Here is a 25,166-nt window from a genome sequence, read left to right as displayed (position 1 = left end):
AACATTACAGTAAAGTATTAAGGATCCCTGTCTCAAAGGGTTTTCTTATATTCAGTTACCTCCCCTTAATTTCATTTTGGATATATCTGTAGCACAGTTGTGCCAGTACACTTCTGTTGACCAGGAAGCTCATTCGGTTAGAGTGATAGTATAGATATTTAAAGTCAAGTGTTCTAAGCCTGGTCTAGCCATGTATTTTTACACTCAGAATCTTGGTCTAGCCACGTTGTATTTTTACACTCAGAATCCTGGTCTATAGAAATGTTGTATTTTTACACTCAGAATCTTGGTCTAGCCATGTTGTATTTTTACACTCAGAAGCCTGGTCTAGCCGCGTTGTATTTTTACACTCAGAATCCTGGTCTATAGCCATGTTGTATTTTTACACTCAGAAGCCTGGTCTAGCTACGTTGTATTTTTACACTCAGAAGCCTGGACTAGCCATGTTGTATTTTTACACTCAGAAGCCTAGTCTAGCCCCGTTGTATTTTTACCCTCAGAATCCTTGTTTAGCCACGTTGTATTTTTACACTCAGAATCCTGTTTCTGATTGAGTTTTGTTTGTTTTGTCTTTATTACTTTTTCGCAAAATATATAGTTTTTGGAAGTGGTACGGGGATGCTTAACTTAACAAATATCATGCCTTTTTGAGAGAGAGCCTCTAGCCATGTATTTTTACACTCAGAATCTTGTTCTAGCCACGTTGTATTTTTACACTCAGAAGCCGGGTCTAGCCACATTGTATTTTTACACTCAGAATCCTGGTCTATCCACGTTGTATTTTTACACTCAGAAGCCTTGTCTAGCCACGTTGTATTTTTAAACTCAGAAGCCTGGTCTAGCCACGTTGTAATTTTACACTCAGAAGCCTGGTCTAGCCACACTGTATTTTTACACTCAGAAGCCTGGTCTATCCACGTTGTATTTTTACACTCAGAAGCCTAGTCTAGCCCCGTTGTATTTTTACCCTCAGAATCCTTGTTTAGCCACGTTGTATTTTTACACTCAGAATCCTGTTTTTGATTGAGTTTTGTTTGTTTTGTCTTTATTACTTTTTCGCAAAATATATAGTTTTTGGAAGTGGTACGGGGATGCTTAACTTAACAAATATCATGCCTTTTTGAGAGAGAGCCTCTAGCCATGTATTTTTACACTCAGAATCTTGGTCTAGCAATGTTGTATTTTTACACTCAGAAGCCTGGTCTGGCCACGTTGTATTATTACACTCAGAATTCTGGTCTAGCCACGTTGTATTTTTACACTGAGAATCCTGGTCTAGCCATGTTGTATTTTTACACTCAGAATCCTGGTCTAGCGACGTTGTATTTTTACACTCAGAATCCTGGACTAGCCACGTTGTATTTTAACACTCAGAAGCCTGGTCAAGCCACGTTGTATTTTTACACTCAGAAGCATGGTCTAGCCACGTTGTATTTTTACACTCAAAAGCCTGGTCTAGCCACGTTGTATTTTTACCCTCAGAATCCTGGTCTAGCCACGTTGTATTTTTCCACTCAGAAGCCTGGTCTAGCCACGTTGTAATTTTACACTCAGAAGCCTGGTCTAGCCACATCGTATTTTTACACTCAGAAGCCTGGTCTAGCTACGTTGTATTTTTACACTCAGAAGCCTGGTCTAGCTACGTTGTATTTTTACACTCAGAAGCCTGGTCTGGCCACGTTGTATTATTACACTCAGAATTCTGGTCTAGCCACGTTGTATTTTTACACTCAAAAGCCTGGTCTAGCCACGTTGTATTTTTATACTCAGAAGCCTGGTCTAGCCACATTGTATCTTTACACTCAGAAGCCTGGTCCAGCCACGTTGTATTTTTACACTCAGAAGCATGGTCTAGCCACGTTGTATTTTTACAGTCAGAAGCCTGGTCTAGCCACGTTGTATTTTAACACTCAGAAGCCTGGTCAAGCCACGTTGTATTTTTACACTCAGAAGCCTCGTCTAGCCACGTTGTATTTTTACACTCAGACGCCTGGTCTAGCCACGTTGTATTTTTACAGTCAGAAGCCTGGTCTAGCCACGTTGTATTTTTACACTCAGAATCCTGTTTCTGATTGAGTTTTGTTTGTTTTGTCTTTATTACTTTTTCGCAAAATATATAGTTTTTGGAAGTGGTACGGGGATGCTTAACTTAACAAATATCATGCCTTTTTGAGAGAGAGCCGCTTGTATAGACTTTGCCTGTTGCCCAATTCCCATTTAGGTCATAGGAGTGTATTGCTAAACGGAAATAGGAAGTACATCCCTAGTTGAAAATCCAATGAAGGGAGACAGTATCACAATTTCCACATATTCTAATGTTTGATATTAAACTGATGAATATTGTATGTTTATTATTGACAGAACAGTGTGTTCTTTCAATATTAAAGTATTGCAAAGCAATCCAGGCATTAATTCAGTTGTTTTTTAATCAATGAGTCACATGTGTCCATTTTTCTGTACTTCAGAAACCGGCTACCTATTTCACTACTGTGAAGTTTTTTTAAGAACGATAACTCTTGCATGCAATTACTATGTGTATATGGTTTTATTATAAAATGTTAATTTTTAATCGTTTATAGATGATTAATTTTACACAATTTCAGCATTTATGAAATTGATATACATTAATGTAATACTAATCTATGTTAGTATCATTTTTATTGACATTATTTTGCAAACAATTGTGTGTTTCAAATTTTTTTTCAAATTCACTCCTTTTTACATAAATTTCCTTTTAAAATCCTTAAAATTCTGACAACCTATATTTTTTTTGTGGCAGAAATTTTTCTTTTCTTCAAAGCAATATATCTACAAAATTTGAATAAATTCTACTGAGAAATGGCGACACAATCCTATTACCTTAAATCTGATTGATTTAATAAAATATTTTGAAATGAAATACTTGCCAACTTTTTGAAATTTCTATGGGGCAGATTCTGCACGCGCAACATTAAAACATAAATAAAATGTGTGTATATACATCCCCTAGAGACATAATATACCTTTAAAATGACATATTGTAAGTTTTTCTTTCAGATAAAATCATTAGATCTTAGAATATAGGAACAGATAAGCAAATTCACTGGTTTAAAACACTAAATTTAAGGGTCCAAAATCGGGAGTATCCCTCCTAAATAGCGAGGATTGGTATGTATGCTCAGGTAGTGCAGTGGATAAGCTCCCTGCACTAGCTGCTTTAAAAATCTGAAGGTTATAGGATTCAAATCTCTGTCTTGGGGATGTTTATGTGATAAAAAGAATATTATGATATTTACCGGTATATTTTTTTGAGTATATAACTCTTTGCTCAAGTCAGAAAAATGTTGAACAAATTGGAACTCTTCATCCTTGGTGATTATCCTTCACAGAGAGCTGGGTCTCTCTGCCTTAAGAGGATGTTACGGAAGCATGGTACATTGTCACCTGATTTGATTAGAATGTATTTTATAAGAAATTACAGTATAACTTTATAAGTTTTATGCTTGGCAGAATTTATGCAGTTATTTAATGAGATTGCAGCGATCTGATAGGCTATCATGGTTTTCAGATGATATATTTTCAAGAAATTTCCCGTCATAACAGGACTTATCTCAGTACATACTTATATGTACCTCCCAAGTGCACTCAAACTCAGCACCCAGCCAATTTTACAAATATTTAATGAAATGTCTGTGTGATCTGATCAATAGCAAATATATTGATTTTTGTTCCACATCATGAAATTTCAGTCAGCCATCATTCTTCCCAAAGTTGGTGCACTCGTACCAGTCACATCTATTGTGGAATTCTTGTTACATATTTGGACGCTAAAACTGGTTCAATTTTACCTTTAAATGAGTATGTTTTTAAACTTGTTACACTTAAGATGATAATACTGGTTAACCCTTTCACCCCTAATGTAACTTTAGTAGACTCTACCATGCATTGATTTGAATGAGTCCATTATGGTCTACAGTGGTGAAAGGGTTAATGTTCAATTTTTACCTTTTGGATGAAATTTCTGGTATAATTTTTATGCTTTGGATGAAATTTCTGGTAAAACATTTACTCTTTGGTTGATTATTATACAATTATGCACTGTTTTATTATATGCTTCAACAATAAAAAAATGAAACAAAACTAAAGGTTCTGATATTTGTACGTGAGCCTCCGTGTAAAATTTAGCCAGGTTTGAATTCAACAGTTCATCATTGTAGCTTTCGAAGGCATCGTCTAAATTCTTTTTCTTAAGATAAGCATGGAGGACATGCACTGCGTGTTCAATGGCCTTTTTTTACGTTAACAGCATCTTTATCCTCGAATAGTTTTGGTAATTTTCCTAACGGAGGAGAAACGTTTGCCAGCAGCCATCTTCTAATGTCGTCTGACAGATCGCATTCCAGTCGAACTGTTTTTGAGGACTGGTCACGTGTATAGGATCCGAACAATGTGATTGCGAGAAATGTTCATGCATATAATAAACTAGTATATTTTTGACACCTGGATACAATACCAGTGTAATTGTGTAATTTCTATACCTGGATACAATACCAGTGTAATTGTGTAATTTCTATACCTGGATACAATACCAGTGTAATTGTGTAATTTCTATACCTGGATACAATACCAGTGTAATTGTGTAATTTCTATACCTGGATACAATACCAGTGTAATTGTGTAATTTCTATACCTGGATACAATACCAGTGTAATTGTGTAATTTCTATACCTGGATACAATACCAGTGTAATTGTGTAATTTCTATACCTGGATACAATACCAGTGTAATTGTGTAATTTCTATACCTGGATACAATACCAGTGTAATTGTGTAATTTCTATACCTGGATACAATACCAGTGTAATTGTGTAATTTCTATACCTGTAGCTAGAAGATCCAAGCCCAGTAAGTATTCAACACACGAGTGTTTACCATATGTACACAAATGTCTCCCCACAATTATGATTTTAATGGATCTGATTTTAATTTAACATCTGTCTGAAATCTTCCTCATCCCCGCTTCCTTCACTGTCCCATGTCTTCTTCACTCACTCAGTGTTTCCTTCAATATGTTATTTTCTACTGTTTATACCCGATTTTCAAGCTGGCTGTCAAAGAAGGTGTTTAACTTTTTCACCCCTGAAGACACATATTTAGGCTGTTGCTTCAAGACAACAGAAAAAGTCACTTAAATCAAAAAGTTTCAATGTATACTTCATCACAAACTCTTGAAAGACTTCAGACATACCAAAGTCCTTATAAATGGTAGATGTTAATCCCTGTTAAATGTTCATGAGCATTGAGTATTCGTACAACTGGTTAATCAATTGTCAGTATACTGGTTAATCAGTTGCCAGTATACTGGTTAATCAGTTGCCAGTATACTGGTTAATCAGTTGTCAGTATACTGTGAATCAGTTGTCAGTTTACTGGTTAATCAGTTGTCAGTATACTGTGACCAGGTTGGAAACTGTGCTGGGTGCCTTTGGTATGGTATCTCAGTGAAATTGCATTCTAAATATGGTATCTGACCCTTGCAATAATTACAAAAAGACAAATACAACAACATACTACCTCCAGCAAACACACCTACATTACGCACATGGTGGCAAGTCCTTAACTCATTCACCCCTGAAGACACATCTGAATTAACTCTTCCAATTCAAATATTAGAAGAGTTCATTATGACATTTCAGGGGTGAATGAATTAAGCTTTAAACAGTCTAAACCTCACAGCAGTCTGTAACTGTCAAATGCTCAAGACCTCAAGACTGGACTGTTCTAACAAAATTTCTAGCAATAAAAAAATCTTAATGTCTTCAGAAAACTGTAAAAGAGGAATTTCATTGTAACGTCCATGTTTGTACAGAGTTTTATGTCATACAGCGTCTTTGACTAATTATTATGTTTAAAATATGTTTTGTATTTTGATTGGATTTGTAAACTGAAGTAATTAAATACCACATTGATGGGACTAATGTAATAAACTAGTCATTCATTTGTTGTCAGTATTATAGACATGTTTAGGTAAATTCCAGTTTTTATCATGTACTCTACCAAACTCTCATGCCATGTCCCCCTACATAATTTTCAATGATATAGGATTTTTCTTCTTAATGAAAATGGCTCGCAAACTGCTAATTAAATCTAAATCTATAATAGAACCTTCAAATCTAAAATAAATCTATAAAACAGTATATATTCAAGTAATTAAAAGAGTGTTGCAGTTATTACTGTAAGCATACTTGTTTTAGTGGTTAAGATATTTCAGGGAAAAGATTTTTGTGGTAAAAATCCTTTTGTTCAAAGATGTAAAAGTGATAAAATAACTTATTACGGTAGTTGAAAAGATATTTTAGCGATAAAATATCTTTGTGGTTAAGATATATTAGTTGTAGAATGATTTGTCAGTTGTAAAGATATTTTAGTGGTAAGATATTTTTGTTGTAGAGATATTTCAGTGATAAATTTGTGGTAAAAATATTTAGTAATAAAACAATTTTTGTGGTGAAGATATTTTAGCAGTTAAGATAATTTTGTGGTAAAGATACAATAAAATTGTGGTTAAGACATTTTAGTGATAAAATATCAAAGTCACTGGTAAAGTAATTTGACTGGTTTTGTGCTGATTTGACAGTATTTAAGTACGTTAGCTACTGTTTACAACATCACTATATTCGTCACCGGATATGTGACCTACAATGCTAAATCAAATTCTACTTAATTTGAAAATTATCGATTATACACGGAAATGTACGTGTAGCACTCCTGGGTAAGTAGGTACATTTACAGAATTTAGATGGAGTACCATAAATTTTATATCATTTATAATTGATACGGAGTACCCTAAACTGATGTTTGAATATTGATTATTTCATTTTTATCACCAGTTCTGTCACTCCGCTTCCTGTTGAAGATTTATTTGTTTTCATTTGAATTTGATTTATTGATGCAATTTGTGGACATTTTTTACAGTCACAAATATTGATGGATGGGCTGATTGGTGCAATACCCATCATACCATTTACATGTTCATTTTGAGTGCCATAATTACTCCACTTCCTCATTGAAAATGAAATTTAACATACTTTTTTATGATTACTCAAAGTTCCAACATGCTATAAACAAGTTTATTTACTAATCAAAGTGCTCTTAGCTATGGAAAATCACTCCTTGAACATAACTGAAATCCATTTCATTAAATTGTGATGTAAATGAAATATTTAGTTTGGTACAAGTGTTGTTTAATTTTGTACATTTAGGGCCATTTTCTTCACTATTTCTCTCCAGAGAAGTTGAGCTAAATTTTCCCAAATTCAGGACATATTTTCCTAAATTAGACCAAAAATTCTGATAACTAGCTATATGACCAGAGATGCCTCAATATTAGTTAGAAGAGAAAATAAAATAGAGGTATCAAGCATTGCAATGGGGTCAATTTCAATCAATCAATCAATCAATCAAGATCAATTTTGCACGATTTCTCGAATGTTTGCTCAGCAGAAGTCAACCCTTTATTTTGCATAGGGTGCTATATTAGTTGCTTCTAATACATTCGATCATGCAGTGGGTTACAGCAGGCCTTTATTCTTTCCCCAAAGGTATTGATGGGTGAAATTAAGGCCAATTAACATTGGGTGTATTTAAAGATTTCAGTAGTGAATGGTGCCAGTTTTGTGATGATATACAGTATTTCATGTCATTGACAGAGTTAAATGTTCCAAAAATGTGCTAATTACTTTGTCAGGTTGCGTTTGTAAATAAAACCAGATATTTGTGGAAGTTGGTATCACATTGACTATCAAATCACATTTATATGATAGAAGCATACATAACAATATTTATATGTTAAAGTCCAAAACTAACAAATATAATATCTGTCGCGTTAGTGAGAATCAAATCGTATCAAAGTTTTCATTAGCTTTAGTCTTCATGTATTACATATTCACGTTCCTCATCTATCATAATATCATTTTCAGATATTTCCCCAGAGCCATTTGTATAATGGACCTCTCTTATGTAAAGTGTTTGATATTTTCCAATTATTTTTATTGAATTTATTTTGTTTTGTAACTTGTATCCGGATCATATCACTTGATATATATTTCTTTGTTGTAGATCAGTTAAATATTTATTTGTCCAGAAAAAAATCAAAATAATTTTCCTTATACTGTAGTATACTAATGGACTGTGAGAAAACCTGAGTGAGTATCCAAAATTTGTTTAGTAATGTTTAAGACAATGAGGAAAATATCTGATATCTTGTCAGGTAATATGTAAGACAAGGAAGAAACGACAACCAATTTCTTGTTTGATTTGTTTAAATATACACATAATCTCTGATTGAAGAAATTAGGGAGTGGGCTTACAGGAAAATACAATAGCATTTTTTGGGGATTTCTACTGAACAGCAGTAGGTGTTGGTGGGCTTATTATCAGGCATGGGTTTATTGTCGGATTAATACGCAATACTAGACAATATAGGAAGCCAAATAGCTGTGTTACTTATTACTGAAATGATGTAACATAATATTTTATCCTGCTTGCTGCTGTGTTAATGAATCAAACTAGTAGTTCCCTTACCAGTGCCTGGTGTATATATATATATCTAATTCATAACCCTTGGGGTGAAATTTCTGTATCTTTCACTAAGACTCGTATCGGTAGCATGCAGCTTTAACATGTCCACCCCTGAAGACACATTTGAGCTCTTCCAACTCAAAGGTTATAATAGTTCATTACGAAATTTCAGGGGTGAATGTGATAATGTATTATTACAGCTGCCTCAGTTAAACTCATTTTTATGCTTGCAGACCGCAGTTTGTAATTAACTTTTCTATTATTATATTTGTTTTACTTTCTGTTACAGAGAAGAGTCAGATTCCGAGATGCTGAAAAGGATTCGCCAAGACTGCTAACCCAGCGAGTGAAAACTTTTTATGTTGAGAGCTGGCCCGAGGTCAAAGTCAAGTTAGGTAAGTAATTTGTTCTTCAGATTTCAGCTTTAACCCATTGACACCTAATAATGGATTTGGACTGCTCCAAATCAATGGATATCATAGTCCATTGTCAAAATATAGGGGTGAATGAACATTCTGGTGTTTACTCTTCAGTGGATTCTTTAAGCTTGACATCACATGGAGTGTTTTATACAATAGTTATGCCTGTGACCATTTAAAGGATCCCGGCCACTGCAACAGTTACCTCCCCTTAACATCCGGTTAGATATAACTGCAGCAGATTTGGGGCCTGGACACTAACATTGACCAGGTAGCTCAATCGGTTAGAGCGATAGTATTTCAATCTGAAGTTCTTGGGTTCGAATCCCGGTCTAAACCCCGCTGATATTTTTTACATTCAGAACACTGTTGTTGATTAATTTTTTATTATCATAATTTTGTTTATTTCATCTTTATTATTTTTCATAAAAAGTCCTGCAAGGTACGGTTTTCTTTTCAGAAATGATTTATCAAAGCTATGTAGTCTTGCTGAATGAAACAGTTTCCAACACTTGTTTACAGTTTTTGGAATCGGTACAGTGATCCTTAAGTAAAAACTGAATTTTGATTATGGGTTACAAACTTGAGGGTCTTTTACAGCTTTATTATTAACTATTTCTGTACTCCATATAATATTGTGTTCAGTTGTGTCGGTCAAAAACGGTCATTAGGGTACATGTGTTCGGTTTTCTTCTGCCCGAGAGATTTGTTGACTTTTTAAAAGCTACTCAAACAAAGTTTAAAGTGGGTTACTAAATATTGACAAGTGCTATTGAATTTATTAACCCTGTACTGTAAACTAGAGATCTCGTCCGGCGGCTACTTGTAATCTGTAAGTGGATTGTTTCTATTGGAAGGAGTGGATGTCAATAAGGAACTCTTCATCCCTAATAAAGATTACTGTCCCCGGGGCGCAATTACCCCGGTAGTCTCCAAAGTTTGATTTATTGGATGTAGGGACCTATTAAGGTCATTTAAATCATTCACCCCTGAATTTTCATAATGAACTCTTCCAATCTTTGAATTGGAAGAGTTCAGTTGTGTCTTTAGGGGTGAATGAGTTAAGGACTTGCCACCATGTGCGTAATGTAGGTGTGTTTGCTGAAGGTAGTATGTTGTTGTATTTGGCTTTTTGTAATTATTGCAAAGGTCAGATACCATATTTAGAATGCAATTTCAATGAGATACCATGCCAAAGGCACCCAGCACAGTTTCCAACCTGGTCACAGTATACTGACAACTGATTAACCAGTATACTGACAACTGATTCACAGTATACTGACAACTGATTAACCAGTATACTGACAACTGATTAATCAGTATACTGACAACTGATTAACCAGTATACTGATTAACCAGTATACTGACAACTGATTAACCAGTATACTGACAACTGATTAACTAGTATACTGACAACTGATTAACCAGTATATACTGACAACTTATTCACAGTATACTGACAACTGATTCACAAGTATACTGACAACTGATTAACCAGTATACTGACAACTGATTAACTAGTATACTGACAACTGATTAACCAGTTGTACGAATACTCAATGCTCAAGAACATTTAACAGGGAATAACATCTACCATTTTTAAGGACTTTGGTGTGTCTGAAGTCTTTCAAGAGTTTGTGATGAAGTATATATTGAAATGTTTTGATTAAAGAAACTTCTTTTGTTGTCTTTAAACAACAGCCTAGATAAATTGTAGCTAATTATAATTCCATAACATGCATCACATGCATACTTCTATAAAATGAGAAAGATTTGACTGGATGCATTTCACCATTACACGAAAAGTTAATATGAAAATGAACTCTCCTCCTCCCCCCCAACTTCCTAAATTCCCCTTGAGTTACTACTATGTATCATTTCCAAAATGTTTGCCTCTTAGTTAATGTAAAATTTTGCTATTTTCCAGGGAACACAATTCGCCCCATGTCTGGGAGTCGTCACTTAATAGGTGGTACACCCATTACTGTGGAAACAGCCGTGGTAAGTCTGATTTAAAGTCATCAACTCACCAACGCTTAAACATTGTACATTTCGTATCTCCTTATGGATGTATGTGTATAGGTTAATAAAGTCTATCAATGGGGGTATATAGAATATATGTTCTGCGTAAGCGGGGGAAATCCTGGATTATGAGAGTGGTGGGGCCATTTCAACAATTTTCATTTCAAGAAAATTGGAACATGGAGGGGTCAATTTCAGTTTTGAAGAGTCCATGGCCCCCTCCAGGATTATTCCTGCATGAGGGTGCAAAATTTGAGTTAGAATCGAGGATTTGCTGAGGTTTTGAAACCGAATTCTGCACCCGAGGGTTGACTCTTTTTCTCACATTCGCTAACAGATTTTTTTATTTTTAGCTTTTATTCAGATGGCAATGCAACATCCAACATCTTAAATGAAATAATATGATGGTCGTTTTACTCTTTAAGATCTTTAGAAGATGCTATGTATAAAAAAGAGATTTTTTTAGTATAATTTTGAATATTCCCCAAACGATGATAAAAAGCCTTGCATTCACTGGAGGAATATTCAGCTTAAACTACAATGTAATTAGTGTAGCTCAATTGGTCTGGATGACAGCTGTTGACCAGGTAGTTGAATTGGTTAGAGCACCTGTCTAAAGTTTGGAGGTCCCAGGTTCGAATCCCAAATTTTGCCCCGTTGCATTTTTCCCTCTCTTCATTTTACTTCTCATGTTACAGCGATTTCATATTTGCTCATGTCATAATTTTCTTGTTCCAGTCCCTAAAACACATGATCTTTGGATCATGGGCGAGCCAGGTCCATTTCTTCTCCACGGAATGGAGGAAGTCCACTATCGACTTTTACGATATTTCTGGACCATTTTCCTTTGGATTACAAACTTTGAAGGTAGGTATTCAAATTTTCCTGAAGTTAAAACGAACTAAATTTATAATAATCCTTTCCCTGATAGTCTTTTTAGTCAAAAAGCATTTATAGAAAAAATCTTTGTTAAATAAAAAAAATTACACAGATTTAATAATATTCAACTAACAATTTTTAAGATGCGAATCATCATTTGGTACATATTGTAACAATCTTTGATCAGGTTAAAAAATTCACAGAATACTCAGTTATATTTTGGTTTCTCTGCCATCTTTTATTATCTTTACTTAAGGGTATATGCTATAACTTACACATTATCAATTACCAATGCAATATTATTCTGTATCTTCCAAATTTGTTAATCTGTAATAAAAAAATGGGTCCAAATTGATAGTCTGCACCAATAAGGGATCCAAATTGATATTCAATAAGGGATCCAAATTGATATTTTACATTTTCTTTTTTAAATTTTGGAACTCTTTTTGAAAAAAGATTCATTTCCTATCATGGTAGCATATACCCTTAACTCTCTAAAATTTAACCCCCCCCCCCTGGCTCTTGGTTGCAACAGTAACAAGACAACATGGTAAGAAGGTGGGATCTGATACCTAATGTATAGTAACTAACATGTATTTATGAAAATAAATTCTTTGCTTGTTTCAAATTAATTGAAAAATTCAAATCTGTTACTATATTAACTGTATAACAATTCTTTAATGATTGGTGATCGAGATTTAGTATATTTTTCATTTTCAGCTTAATGTTCCTAATAAAAAATATCAAGATTATGGCAGTTATACTTCAATTGATACCAACACGACACATTTTGTGATTTTTTTCGTGATTTAACTCTATTTATTAAAACAAACAGGCATTTGGGTAAAATGTATTTTAGGCATTTGATATTCATAACAAACAAAATTAGAAATATCAAGCTTATGACTGGCCAATGCTGTAAATTGTTAAAATCCCTCTGATACATCACCAAAATAATCCTTTCATAAATGCATTGTCAGTTTACTTTTAGGGGAAAAAAATCATGTTTCAATTGATATTTGAATATGTTTGAAACATTTTCTTCCTCTTCCAAATTTCTCTTGTAAGTTTAAAAATGACCTTTTTTCTTTTTTGGTACAACCATGATATTTTTTATAATTTATCTCCTTTGCACGGTGGATACACAGAATTATTGACAGATCACAAGCCTGTTAACAGTTTTAACCCTTTCACCACTGTACACCATAATGGACCCATCCACATCAATGCATGGTCGAGTTTATTAAAGTTACCCGGTACATAGTGTTGAAAAGGTAAAACAAAATGGAAATTAAAGCTGGCATAAACAAAACATGGCAAGTGTCTAACAAGAGGTACATCAATTTGGGTATTTCTGCACACAACACTTAATTTTAGAGTTAGAACTAACTGCCCATTCTGCTTACTCCCTTGACTTACAGTGCGGGTCACGCGGCCTCGTCTTGGCTATACAAGCCTACCTGTTAAAAAGTCTCATCTTTGATCGTCAGTTTGCTTCGATTGCTCTTATACGAAGGTAAGTACCATGTGATGCCAAAATACTACGTTCCCGTCATACTCAAGTATTCAAATCTTTAATGTTTGTTGTATCAAATGTTAATAAATGTTTAGACAAACCTGCTACAGAGCCACTTTTAAAACTCGGCCTCATCATGTTAACTAAACCTGTCTTAGTTACTACCTCAGTTAGGAGACCACCTGTGTTAAGAGACCACTTTTAAAACTGGGCCTCATCATGTTAACTAAATCTGTTTTAGTTACTACCTCATGTTTAGACAAACCTGCTAAAGAAACCACTTTTAAAACTGGACCCCTTCATGTTAACTAAACCTGTCTTAGTTACTACCTCAGTTAGGAGACCACCTGTGTTAAGAGACCACTTTTAAAACTGGGCCTCATCATGTTAACTAAATCTGTTTTAGTTACTACCTCATGTTTAAACAAACCTGCTAAAGAGACCACTTTTAAAACTGGACCCCTTCATGTTAACTAAACCTGTCTTAGTTACTACCTCAGTTAGGAGACCACCTGTGTTAAGAGACCACTTTTAAAACTGGGCCTCATCATGTTAACTAAATCTGTTTTAGTTACTACCTCATGTTTAAACAAACCTGCTAAAGAGACCACTTTTAAAACTCGGCCTCATCATGTTAACTAAACCTGTCTTAGTTACTACCTCAGTTAGGAGACAACATGTGTTAAGAGACCACTTTTAAACCGGGCCCCTTCATGTTAACTAAATCTGTTTTAGTTACTACCTCATGTTTAGACAAACCTGCTAAAGAAACCACTTTTAAAACTGGACCCCTTCATGTTAACTAAACCTGTCTTAGTTACTACCTCAGTTAGGAGACCACCTGTGTTAAGAGACCACTTTTAAAACTCGGCCTCATCATGTTAACTAAATCTGTTTAAGTTACTACCTCATGTTTAAACAAACCTGCTATAGAGACCACTTTTAAAACTGGACCCCTTCATGTTAACTAAACCTTTCTTAGTAAATACCTCAGTTAGGAGACCACCTGTGTTAAACTAGGCTCTGTTGCAGTTATTTTCATATTCACTAAACGTGTATCAAGCAACCACCTTCATTAAGAGATAACCTGTGTTGAAAGACCACTGTTAAAAAAGAATGGTCCCCATTGCATTAATTTCTTTATCTGTTAATCAGGCTTACATTAAGTGACCAACTATATTAAAAGAGAACTCCTGTGTTCAGATATCAATTCCCTGAACTCCCCATTGCAGTTATTCCTGGCGGTTTACTGAATCTCTTTTAAGAGACCACCTCCAGCCTCAATGAGACCACTTTATGGAATGTGATTTCTGAATACAACTTTAACTGCACAGGGTTTCAATATGTCAAATAATGACCATACATTATTTTAATGTAAATGATTGTGAATTATGGAATTAAGGACCCTCATGTGGATGTGGTAATCAAATGATATTGTTCTTTTCTTCAAAATATCAAAGATTCTAAGAAATAAAACCCAGGAAAATTATTCACATTGACTTGATACAGAATACATTTCAAGTATGATTTATATGGAGATATATATCTGTCGACAATGACTTTAACATTTCATGCCACAAAATAGTATTGACAATTTTATATTTCAAATGGTACTCTTTCCCTTAAATCAAGTGGACAGTTATTTAATGTATTTTACTCTGTCTGGTATGAAGTATTTACAATATACACCCTGCAGAGATAGAAAACTAACGTACTGAAGATAATGTGTCGAAGTGGATGATTTTCAGGTATTACCAAAGTGGCAATTAATCAGAGAGAAAGACCATTACATGTATGTTTGTGATATTGAACTCATAAAATATTAAAATTTAATTATTGAATCAGTAAATGAAGAGTGACCTAGCTTGCTTGTAAATTGGATTTGAGGGTGAATAAATTGTGTCCATATCAATATCTACCTTTTATCACGTACCCATGCAGGTTTCTATCATCAATCTTCGTATCGTATGGCTCAGGAAGCCATCACTTTGCTTGTTGCATAAATAATATATTTGTGTGCAGTTCTGACGAAAATAGTTAAAACACATGTTAACCCATTCATCCCTGAAATCACATTTGAACCTCACCAAATCATAGACTGGGCAAGTCCAGTTTAAAAATGTAGGGGTGAATAAGTTAAGAAAACTCCTAGAAGGAAGAAGCATTATACCTGGTAACCCAGTCCCTGTCAATGTTGACAACAAAGTCAAGGAAAACATTATCAGTATTTTTTAAGCACATGTACTTAAGGGATAATTAAACCAGAACCTTTTAAAATTAAATTGGAACTCTCCTATCGTCCATTTTCTTTTAATTTTACTTTTTAAACTTTTACTTTTGCTTGGAATAGCCCTTCTGATATTTTAATAATGACTGAAAATTATTGAAAATTGTCTATTGCTTTCGGCTCGGGGATTTCTCAGGTACTGTTAATTCCCAGGGGCTAACACATAATCTCTTGACTCCAAATATGGAGGTTGACTTATCATTTATTGGAATTTTTATTGAGCTGTAATAAATATGGACTGGGTTATGACCGCAGGCATGGGCTTTTTTGCAGATAAATATAGTGTATCCCTGAAGTCATATTTCCACACATCAGTGACAATTTTCCAGGTACAAACACCACCGTTTATTAGTACACCCCTCTGTAACATGTTTTGCAGAAATACAGATATTTTATATTTAGTAATTGTGTAAACAGACGTATTTTAGCAGTGGACTTATTTTAGCTACGGTATTTGCATTTTAAATATTGATTTCAATTTTGATTGTGGCAACTACAGTTTCTGTAGCTGGTATATATTTTTCTATTGCCACTATATTGTAGGTACACACATTTATCAGTGTTTCAATTTGTTACCTCAGTAATGGGCTAAGACTCAAGTACACTAAAATAAACATATTTACAGTAATCAAGTATTCACAATTTAGTGCAAAAAGCACTAAAATATTTTTTTTCATTTGCCCCTTAAAAAATAATTTTATTACTTAATTATTATCACTTAATTTTTACCCCTAAAATAATGCTACCACTCAAATATTATGACTTAAACAATTACCCCTGAAATTATACCAGGGTATTAACACTGAAATAAGTATTAAATTGTTATTTTATGTTTGTTTATTTCAAGTGCCCTTCAGCCAAATGACTTTGAGAGAAGGCGTGCGCTGATATCAGCAATGTGTCAAATCTTGTGGCTGGTCGGTGATAACCGTCGCTGCTGTGTCTGTCTTCAACAAGTCGACCGGTGCTATGCAAACGACTACCGATGTCGTGATGACGGCATCACGGAAAAAGTAAGAACACTTACGTACTGTTGTTATTACTAAGTATAGAAGTCAATTGCAACAAGCTTGGGATGAGTTGAGTTTTATTTATTGGGAAATGTCTACCAGTTTCGCCCGAACAGTGGGCTTCTTCAGGACTTAGTTTTCCCTATTCTTCAAACGCCCTGCGTACCAGGTGGTATCCAAGTAAGGGTAAACGTTAATTGCAATCTCGATACTCCACGGGTTACGCTCACTTACGATCTCTGCACCCCTTGAATATGTCATAGGAGATTTGAATGCACGAATATAGCTGTTTGATTGGTCTCAGATAAAAAAAACCTGACCAATCGCTAGGTTGATACCTGTCCTCGGAAGATTACAGAGGAGCGACCATCTTCAAAGCTTAATCTATTTTTACCGTCGTTACCCGACCGCAAAATTCTTTTAAGGTATATCAAAGTATCAAACTAGTTTTCTTGTCTCATCAACAAGGTGGTGCACACACAGCCTTCATTTTTGCTATGACATATTCCAGGGGTGTAGAGAGCAAAAGTGAGCGTAATCCCTGGATATAGAGGATACCTGTGACACTGCCAAAAAATAGTGGAACTATGAATTGGCAGCTTTTTTACCTCATGGCAATTAGCTTTAATTTTGAATCGATTCTGAAAAGTAATCATATTTTGTATGTGAGTACATTCTTGGATGATATACTGTAATCAGGTCATGGGCCCCACTACGTACAGTATGGCCCTTTGTTTTATTTTAAATAAAACTCCCTTGCTATTGCACATAAATGCATTATAAACCTGCTTTGCTACTTTATCTTGGTGAGGTAGAGTGTTTCATTCTGAAAAATGGATATTTATCTTTGTAGTTGTTAGGTCTGAACACTTGGATCTTGTTATAATAAGTTTCAAATTTTCTTTTCAGATCTTATTATTTGAATTCAAAAAGTATCAAGACTTGGAAATGTTCATGAAAAGACATTGGACTGAGGTAACTAGAAATGGTATCTTATTGAACTACAACAACAAAGGAATATTTTATAAATCCTTATTTTATGCCATGCTGCTTGTTCACATGGTATCCCATCAATACTACAAGCTTGTACAGTAGTCGACAAAACCACTCAACAACAATATTCATTGTAATGGCTGTATACTATAAGGACATTATATAACTGCGTATGACTTTACGTAATTTTAGCAATAAAACCGTACATATAACAGTACATAACAATACGTATTAAAAACAAGTTTGACTAGTGTAGGTCAGGGTATTTCTGGCTGAACTATGCAAAGGCTTTTTACCTTTAGCCTTGAGTGAGGCTTTGTGTGTGAGTCACGTGACCGATGATACACAGAAACTTGAGGTTTCTCTTGTGAAACCAATTTCTATTATAATGACTGTGGTAACGTATTTTGAAATAGAAGTCATTGTCATGTGAGTAATTTGCATATCCAAGTGTGTAGTCAAGCCACTCTCTTGAAATAAAGAACATGTAAATAACATTTTATCACATAATCGGCCTGTTATCCATTTAATTCGCCCGTGTAATATTTTTTACATATGTCACTATTGTAATATACCCTGGAGTGTTTTTCATTGGCTGTGCCAGTCAGAAATTGATTGTGACGTCATAATATGGAGAATGACGTGACGTCATAAATTGTGAATGGCGCAACAAAATGTCTGTCTCCGTTTGATTAAGCCCTCTACATTTCGGCTTTAAAACCTGTCAAAATGTAAGTTTTCTGAGTTATTTTATAAAAAGTATCTTAAATATGTTTTCATTTCATATGAGCTTTTATGAAACTCGTCTCGAAGTTTTAATATTTGCTTGCCAAGGCTCGCAAAAACAAAATCTTCGAAGAATGGTTTCATAGAATCTCATATGAAATGAAAACTCTTTTAAGATCTTATATTTATTATATTTAAATTAAAACCACAAGCACACATCATAAATGCAATTTATTATAGGTATTTAATTATTTTATTTAGTAGCCAATAATATAACTTATTCGAGGTAATTCTAGATTCTAAGAAAGCTCCTATAGTACCCCAAACTTAAGTCTAAATAACTACTTTTATATATGGATAAGAATCCTTCTTACCTGGTAATCTGAAAAATCTTTCTTTTGATGTGTAACAAAAACAAATGTTTGCTGCACAGGACTACAGTACTTCACATACATAAAAAGTGCTAAACAGTTTTGTTTATTTATTGGTTCAGAATTTCTGAATTTACTAAAAACAAAAAATTGAATTTGCAAAACTTTGCTTTCATAGATTAATAATGATAGGATACTCTATTGATTCTCAAAATTGTCAAATATTTTCAACAGGATCTAATGTTCATAGAATTATGAACTGGAAGATGGCCATGCAAAAAATAACACAGATTTACATGTAACCGTTTAAGGACTTACTATATTTTCAACTATTATCGGAAGCAAAAAATGTCAGGATTCTACCAAGGACTAGTTCAGACAATTACTACAAATGTTTGCGAATACTTTTATGTTTGTATAAATTTACAACATACTTTTATGAATATGTTTGTATTTTCTATATTTAGTGGTGGCCATCCTCAATACTTGATGTGTTACACTCACTTTCGCTCTCTACACCCCTGGAATATGTCATAGCAAAATTGAAGGCTGCAGCTAGATAATTGATTGGTCTCAGGTAAAAAAAACACCTGACCAATTGCTAGACTGATACCTGTCCTTTGAGCGACACCTGACTTCAAAGCCAGTCAATTTTACTGTTACACAACCGCATGATTCTTTTGATGTACATCAAAGGATCAAACTAGTCTTCTTGTCTCATCAACAAGGTGGCACACACTGAGTCTTCGTTTTTGCTATGACATATTCCAGGGGTGCAGCGAGCGTCAGTGAGCGTAACCCCTGGAGTATCGACGATGAGAAGTGACTGGATTAACTGTATGGTGACTGTATTTGTGTTTCAGTTCCAGAGAGAGGGAAACAATGGCTGTATAATGTTCCTGTACAGCATCATCCTGTCCAGGACTCCAGGAAAGTTAGTATAAACTGATAAAGTCTGTGGTCGCATGTGTAGGATATAATACTGTAACGATCTGGACTGGGTCGATAGCCCGGGTAACCAGGTAGCTCAATTTGTAGAGCGTACTTACAGAGTTACAGAAAAGATGAATTACTTTAACCGCGGACTATCAAGAAATGTAAGTCTGACCTAGTGCAGAAATCATGATCAGCGGTTGGTTGATCATGGGGTTTAGTGGTTAGTCCACACACCTTTCACCAAGACTGTCTGGGTTTGATTCCTCGATCGGATGTGAAAGGTATGGGGTCACCTGCTAGACTATGTGAGTTTTCTTTTGGCACTTCCGGTTCCTCCCATATAAAAAACTTCATGTACACGCTTCTGTTGTTGCCAACAAAAATAATTAATATGAGTTTATAACTTCATCATACCTGACAAAGGTTTGTTCTGTTTGTTTCTGACAGTCAGTGTAGATCGAGGAGCTTGATTTCACGATTTTCTTTGTTCTTAAATCATCAACCACCCTCTACCTGTATGATGCGTGGTTTCGATTCCAATGATTGCCAATCTCCTACCTCCATTTTTAGCTCACCTGGCACGAAGTGCCAAGTGAGCTTATGCCGTGGCGCGGCGTCCGTCGGCCGTTCGTCGGCCGGCCGGCGTCCGGCGTCAATATTTTACTTTAAACGACTTCTTCTTAATAACCGAAAGGCCTAGGATGTTGATATTTGGCCAGAAGCAAACTCTGTTGAAGGGCTACAAAGTTTGTTAAAATTAATGACCTTCACCCATTTTCAAGGTCACCGGGGTCAAATATGTTAAAAACTTTTAAAAACTTCTTCTGAATAACCAAAATGCCCAGGGTGATGATATTTGGCCCATAGCATGCTGACATGAAGGGCTACAAAGTTTGTTCAAGAGAATGACCTTCAATCATATTCAAGGTCACAAGGAGCAAATATGTTCAAAATATTCAAACAACTTGTTCTGAAAAACCAAAATGCCCAGGGTGATGATATTTGGCCCATAGCATGCTGAGATGAAGGTCTACAAAGTTTGTTCAAGAGAATGACCTTCAATCATATTCAAGGGCACAGGGGTCAAAAATGTTAAAAACTTTAATCAACTTGTTCTTAATAACCAAAATGCCCAGGGTGATGATATTTGGCCAGTAGCATGCTGAGATGAAGGGCTACAAAGTTTGTTCAAGTGAATGACCTTCAATCATATTCAAGGTCACAGGGGTCAAAAATGTTAAAAACTTTAAACATCTTGTTCTGAATAACCAAAATGCCCAGGGTGATGATATTTGGCCCATAGCATGCTGAGATGAAGGGGTACAAAGTTTGTTCAAGTGAATGACCTTCAATCATATTCGAGGTCACAGGGGTCAAAAATGTTAAAAACTTTAAACATCTTGTTCTGAATAACCAAAATGCCCAGGGTGATGATATTTGGCCAGCAGCATGCTGGGGTAAGGGGCTATCGAGTTTGTTTGAATGAATGACCTTCACTTATATTCAAGGTCACAGGGGTCAAATATGTAGAAAACATTAAATAACTTCTTCTGAGTAGCCAAAATGCACAGGGTGATGATATTTGGCCAGTAGCATGCTGAGATGAAGGGCTACAAAGTTTGTTTAAATGTATGACCTTGAATCATATTCAAGGTCACAAGGAGCAAATATGTTCAAAATATTCAAACAACTTGTTCTGAATAACCAAAAGGCTCAGGATGTTGATATTTAGTCAGATCAAGGATTTCTATGTTTGTTAAAGTGAATGACTTTGACTTATATTCAAGGAGACAGGGGTCAAATTTGTTTAAAATCTTTAAACAACCTCTTCTGAATAACCATGGGTCCCAGGATGTTGATACTTTGCAAGTCGCATACTGAGATGAAAGGCTATACAATTTGTTCAACATAATGACTTTGTTCGACTTTCAAAGTAACAAGGGTGAAATGTTTTAAAATCTTTTAACAGGTTCTTTTGAATGACTTTAATCATAAATACTGATATTTTGCCTGTAGCTTTATTTTAGATCACTTTTAAGGTAGCAAGTGTGAGATTTTAACCAGGTGAGCGATGCAGGCCCATTGGGCCTCTTGTATCATCATGTGTTGTAATAATGGTTTGGTTATTGCATGATGCAATACGATAATGGTCGTAGAATGAATCGAATTTAGGCATTTTGAAAAGTATAAGAAGCTTGTCTGGCTAATATTACAGGATCTACGAGGACCTACAGATGGACGAAGATGACCGACAGAGGAAGTTACTGACCGACAATGAGGCCTGTAGCACTGCCTTCCTCAACTTACTGATGACCGGCATGGCAACGCCCTATCTCCATAACAACAACCAGATCTACAGCGAGGAGGCCAAAGTGCTGGTACGTCACCAATAATTCATTTTTGCTGTGAATCACAAATTATACATTTCGATTGAAACATATAGCATGCTCAATCGGAACATGTTAAAATATATTGCACAAGTCATTGACCTTTTCACCCCTATGTAACTTAAGTAAACTTTACCAATGTATTGATCTGGATGAGTCTATTATGGTTTACATTGGTGAAAGGGTTAATTTTCATTGCAACCAGACTTCATGTTTCTATTATATAGGCACACCCATTCTGCAAAACCTCTTACCAGTTTAGTTGTGTACAAGACACCATGTATATCCTTCAATAAGCCCAGGAGCCCAACATAATCACTGACCTAACTCATTCACCCCTGAAATTTCATAATGAACTATTCCAGCCTTTGAATTGGAAGAGTTCAAATGTGTCCTCGGGGGTAAATAAGTTAAAGCAGGGGGTTGAGGCCTATTGCCGGACAGTCGAATAACATTTGTTGGCTTTTCTACTGAACTAAGTACGAATGGGTGGGCCTACTACCAGGCATGGGATTATTGGTGGATAGAGGGTATGTTGTTAAAGAACAGACTTTCAGTATAAAAACACAATCCCAGAGTCAGGTCCATGTGGGAATTTAGGACAAAGCTTTCTGAATATCAACAGCATTGCAGATGTGCATTGAACATTTTGACATTTTACATAAAAAAAAAAGATTTTTTAATCATCTTAACTTCAGTTGAGTTTTGCAACAGTAAGACTCTGAGCAACAATGAAATGTGTTTTCCACAGTTTTCAGTAAAATTTCAATATTTTAAATTAAGGCATTATGGTTATTTTTCCTGAATCAGAAAAGTTCTTAACTTTCCTGAAATATCACGAGTGACAGAGAATTTGCAGGAGAAGCTTAAAGTAAAACTTACTGTGGGCCCATAATATTTAGCCCTGTATAGTGAAACCTCCGCCACATTCCATTCCATTCATATGGCTGATGTTTAAATCATATAAATAGAAAAGATTCAAAAGGCATGCCTGTGGATATATACAATGTATTTATGTATTGACTGCACACATCAAGATAAGGTAAAAACAAGGAACCCTTGGATTTGAATGTAGACCTGTCCTTTTACTACACAGAGAAACCATGTGTTGCTGTATAGATACATTACGGCCCAGCAAGATAGTATTTTAACTCATTCACCCCTGAAACTTCATAATGAACTATTCCAGCTTTTGAATTGGAAGAATTCAAATGTGTCTGCAGGGGTGAATGAGTTACGGCAATTATAAAAACCAATGGTATTGATTCATGATAATCATTATGCTGTTCAAATGCTGTAATTATCCTTTATTTACCATACATTTCAACAATTAAGGCAGCACAGTTATAATAATGCTAAACAAAGTACCATGGTAGCAAAAAATCAGCAGAATCCATCTTTAAGAGGCGTGATAATTAAATTTACATGCATTTAATTGTTAATGAAACAGCTTTTTGTCAAATATAAAAGATCTTTAACACTTTAAAGCTAGGTTTTATTGAAACATTAATGTAATAATTAATCCTTTAAGAATATCCGTCACTTATGATGGTTACATGTTTTGGTATCCGATATCCCTGATCAGTATACTGTTTTTGCATGTTCATCTTGTTTTCCTTGCATGTTTATCCACTCCATCATTTAATTGTCTGTTTTGTATGATTTATGCACCAATGATAGAAGGAATATATAAATTTAGTTGTTTCAGACTTAAGACTGTAAGCTACCATACTAGAATTCAGGTTTTATATTACCTTACTGGGACCTGGAGATTTAATGGTGTATGCTACCTCATTTTGACATGGAGACTTAAGGGTGGGTGTATGCTACCTTACTTTGACATGGAGACTAAAAGTTGTATGTTACCTTACTTTGACATGGAGACTAAAAGTTGTATGTTACCTAATACTGTGACATGGAGACTTAAGGGTGTATGCTACCTTACTGTGACATGGAGACTAAAAGTTGTATGTTACTTAATACTGTGACCTGGAGACTTAAGGGTGTATGCTACATTACTGTGACATGGAGACTAAAAGTTGTATGTTACCTTATACTTTGACATGGAGACTTAAAGTTGTATGTTATTGTACTGTGACCTGGAGATTTAAGGGTGTATGCTACCTTACTGTGACATTGAGAATTGAGGCTATATGCTACTTGATTGTGACATGGATTTTGACTTAACCAATATGTTACCTAACTGTAACAAGTATACCTAAAGACATATGTGACCTTTTTGGGAAATGTTCTGTTAATTCAAAATGTTGTTGAAAATTTGAGTGGTAAGAATGAGCTCTTACAAAGGGGAGTAATTACAAAACTGTCAATAAGGTAACAGTATCACATATGTAAATATGTAAACAGGATGAGGACCCTATAAATGCTCGCGACCAACGCAATCCTACTCCAGATGAGGAGATGTATGAAGAAGTAAGTTCTATTTGATGCAAACATAACAGGCACCATGATTATAATTCAAATATGATCACACCAAAGCTTGACTATTTTACTTACATGCAAAGCTTTGAGTGATGTATTTTTTCCCTGATCGAACATGAGAAAAAAGAAAGTTTCTGTTGGAGTTGGAGGAATGTCCCTAATGCTCCAAACAATGATTCAGTGATTTTAAATTTGCGAGCCTGTTATCTTTGTAATAACTCTGTACTCTAGTGGTCTAACAAAGCTAACAATACATTGTGTTAAATTAGTTTGTGTAGTTGCTGTCTAAAATGTAGAGTTTGTAACCAGCAGCTCTGGTATATATACCAAGTATGTGATGTAACCAAGCTAACCATACTTTGAGTTAAATCAGTTTGTGTCGTTGCAGTCTAGAATGTAGAGTTTGTAACCAACAGCTCTGGAATATATACCAAGTATGTGATGTACCAAAGCTAACCATACTTTGTGTTAGATCAGTTTGTGTAGTTGCTGGCTAGAATGTAGAGTTTGTAACCAGCAGCTTTGGTATATATACCAAGAATGTGATGTAACAAATCTAACCATACTTTGTGTGAAATCAGTTTGTGTAGTTGCTGTCTAGACTGTAAAGTTTGTAACCA

General features: G+C 35.0%; 1 protein-coding gene across 2 annotated transcripts in view; it reads left to right on the top strand.

Moving 5' to 3' along the window:
• The window catches only part of LOC110448483 (inactive ubiquitin carboxyl-terminal hydrolase MINDY-4B-like), a 46,647-nt gene that overhangs the window by 6,742 nt on the left and 14,739 nt on the right, over positions 1-25,166 (top strand). The window contains exons 3-11 of one of the 2 annotated variants that reach the window (XM_021494745.1): positions 8,848-8,953; positions 10,905-10,978; positions 11,738-11,866; positions 13,300-13,394; positions 16,529-16,694; positions 17,601-17,666; positions 19,645-19,715; positions 21,933-22,095; positions 24,472-24,537. In XM_021494745.1, the coding sequence (XP_021350420.1) occupies positions 8,848-8,953; positions 10,905-10,978; positions 11,738-11,866; positions 13,300-13,394; positions 16,529-16,694; positions 17,601-17,666; positions 19,645-19,715; positions 21,933-22,095; positions 24,472-24,537 (936 nt within the window). The remainder of the gene's footprint in view (positions 1-8,847; positions 8,954-10,904; positions 10,979-11,737; positions 11,867-13,299; positions 13,395-16,528; positions 16,695-17,600; positions 17,667-19,644; positions 19,716-21,932; positions 22,096-24,471; positions 24,538-25,166) is intronic. The other variant, XM_021494746.1, reaches the window with a different exon arrangement.

The sequence above is a fragment of the Mizuhopecten yessoensis genome, unplaced genomic scaffold (assembly GCF_002113885.1).
Source record: "Mizuhopecten yessoensis strain PY_sf001 unplaced genomic scaffold, ASM211388v2 scaffold4083, whole genome shotgun sequence".
Classification (NCBI taxonomy): domain Eukaryota; kingdom Metazoa; phylum Mollusca; class Bivalvia; order Pectinida; family Pectinidae; genus Mizuhopecten; species Mizuhopecten yessoensis.
Note: the sequence above shows the minus strand (reverse complement) of the source record. Positions and strands in the feature narration are given on the sequence as shown.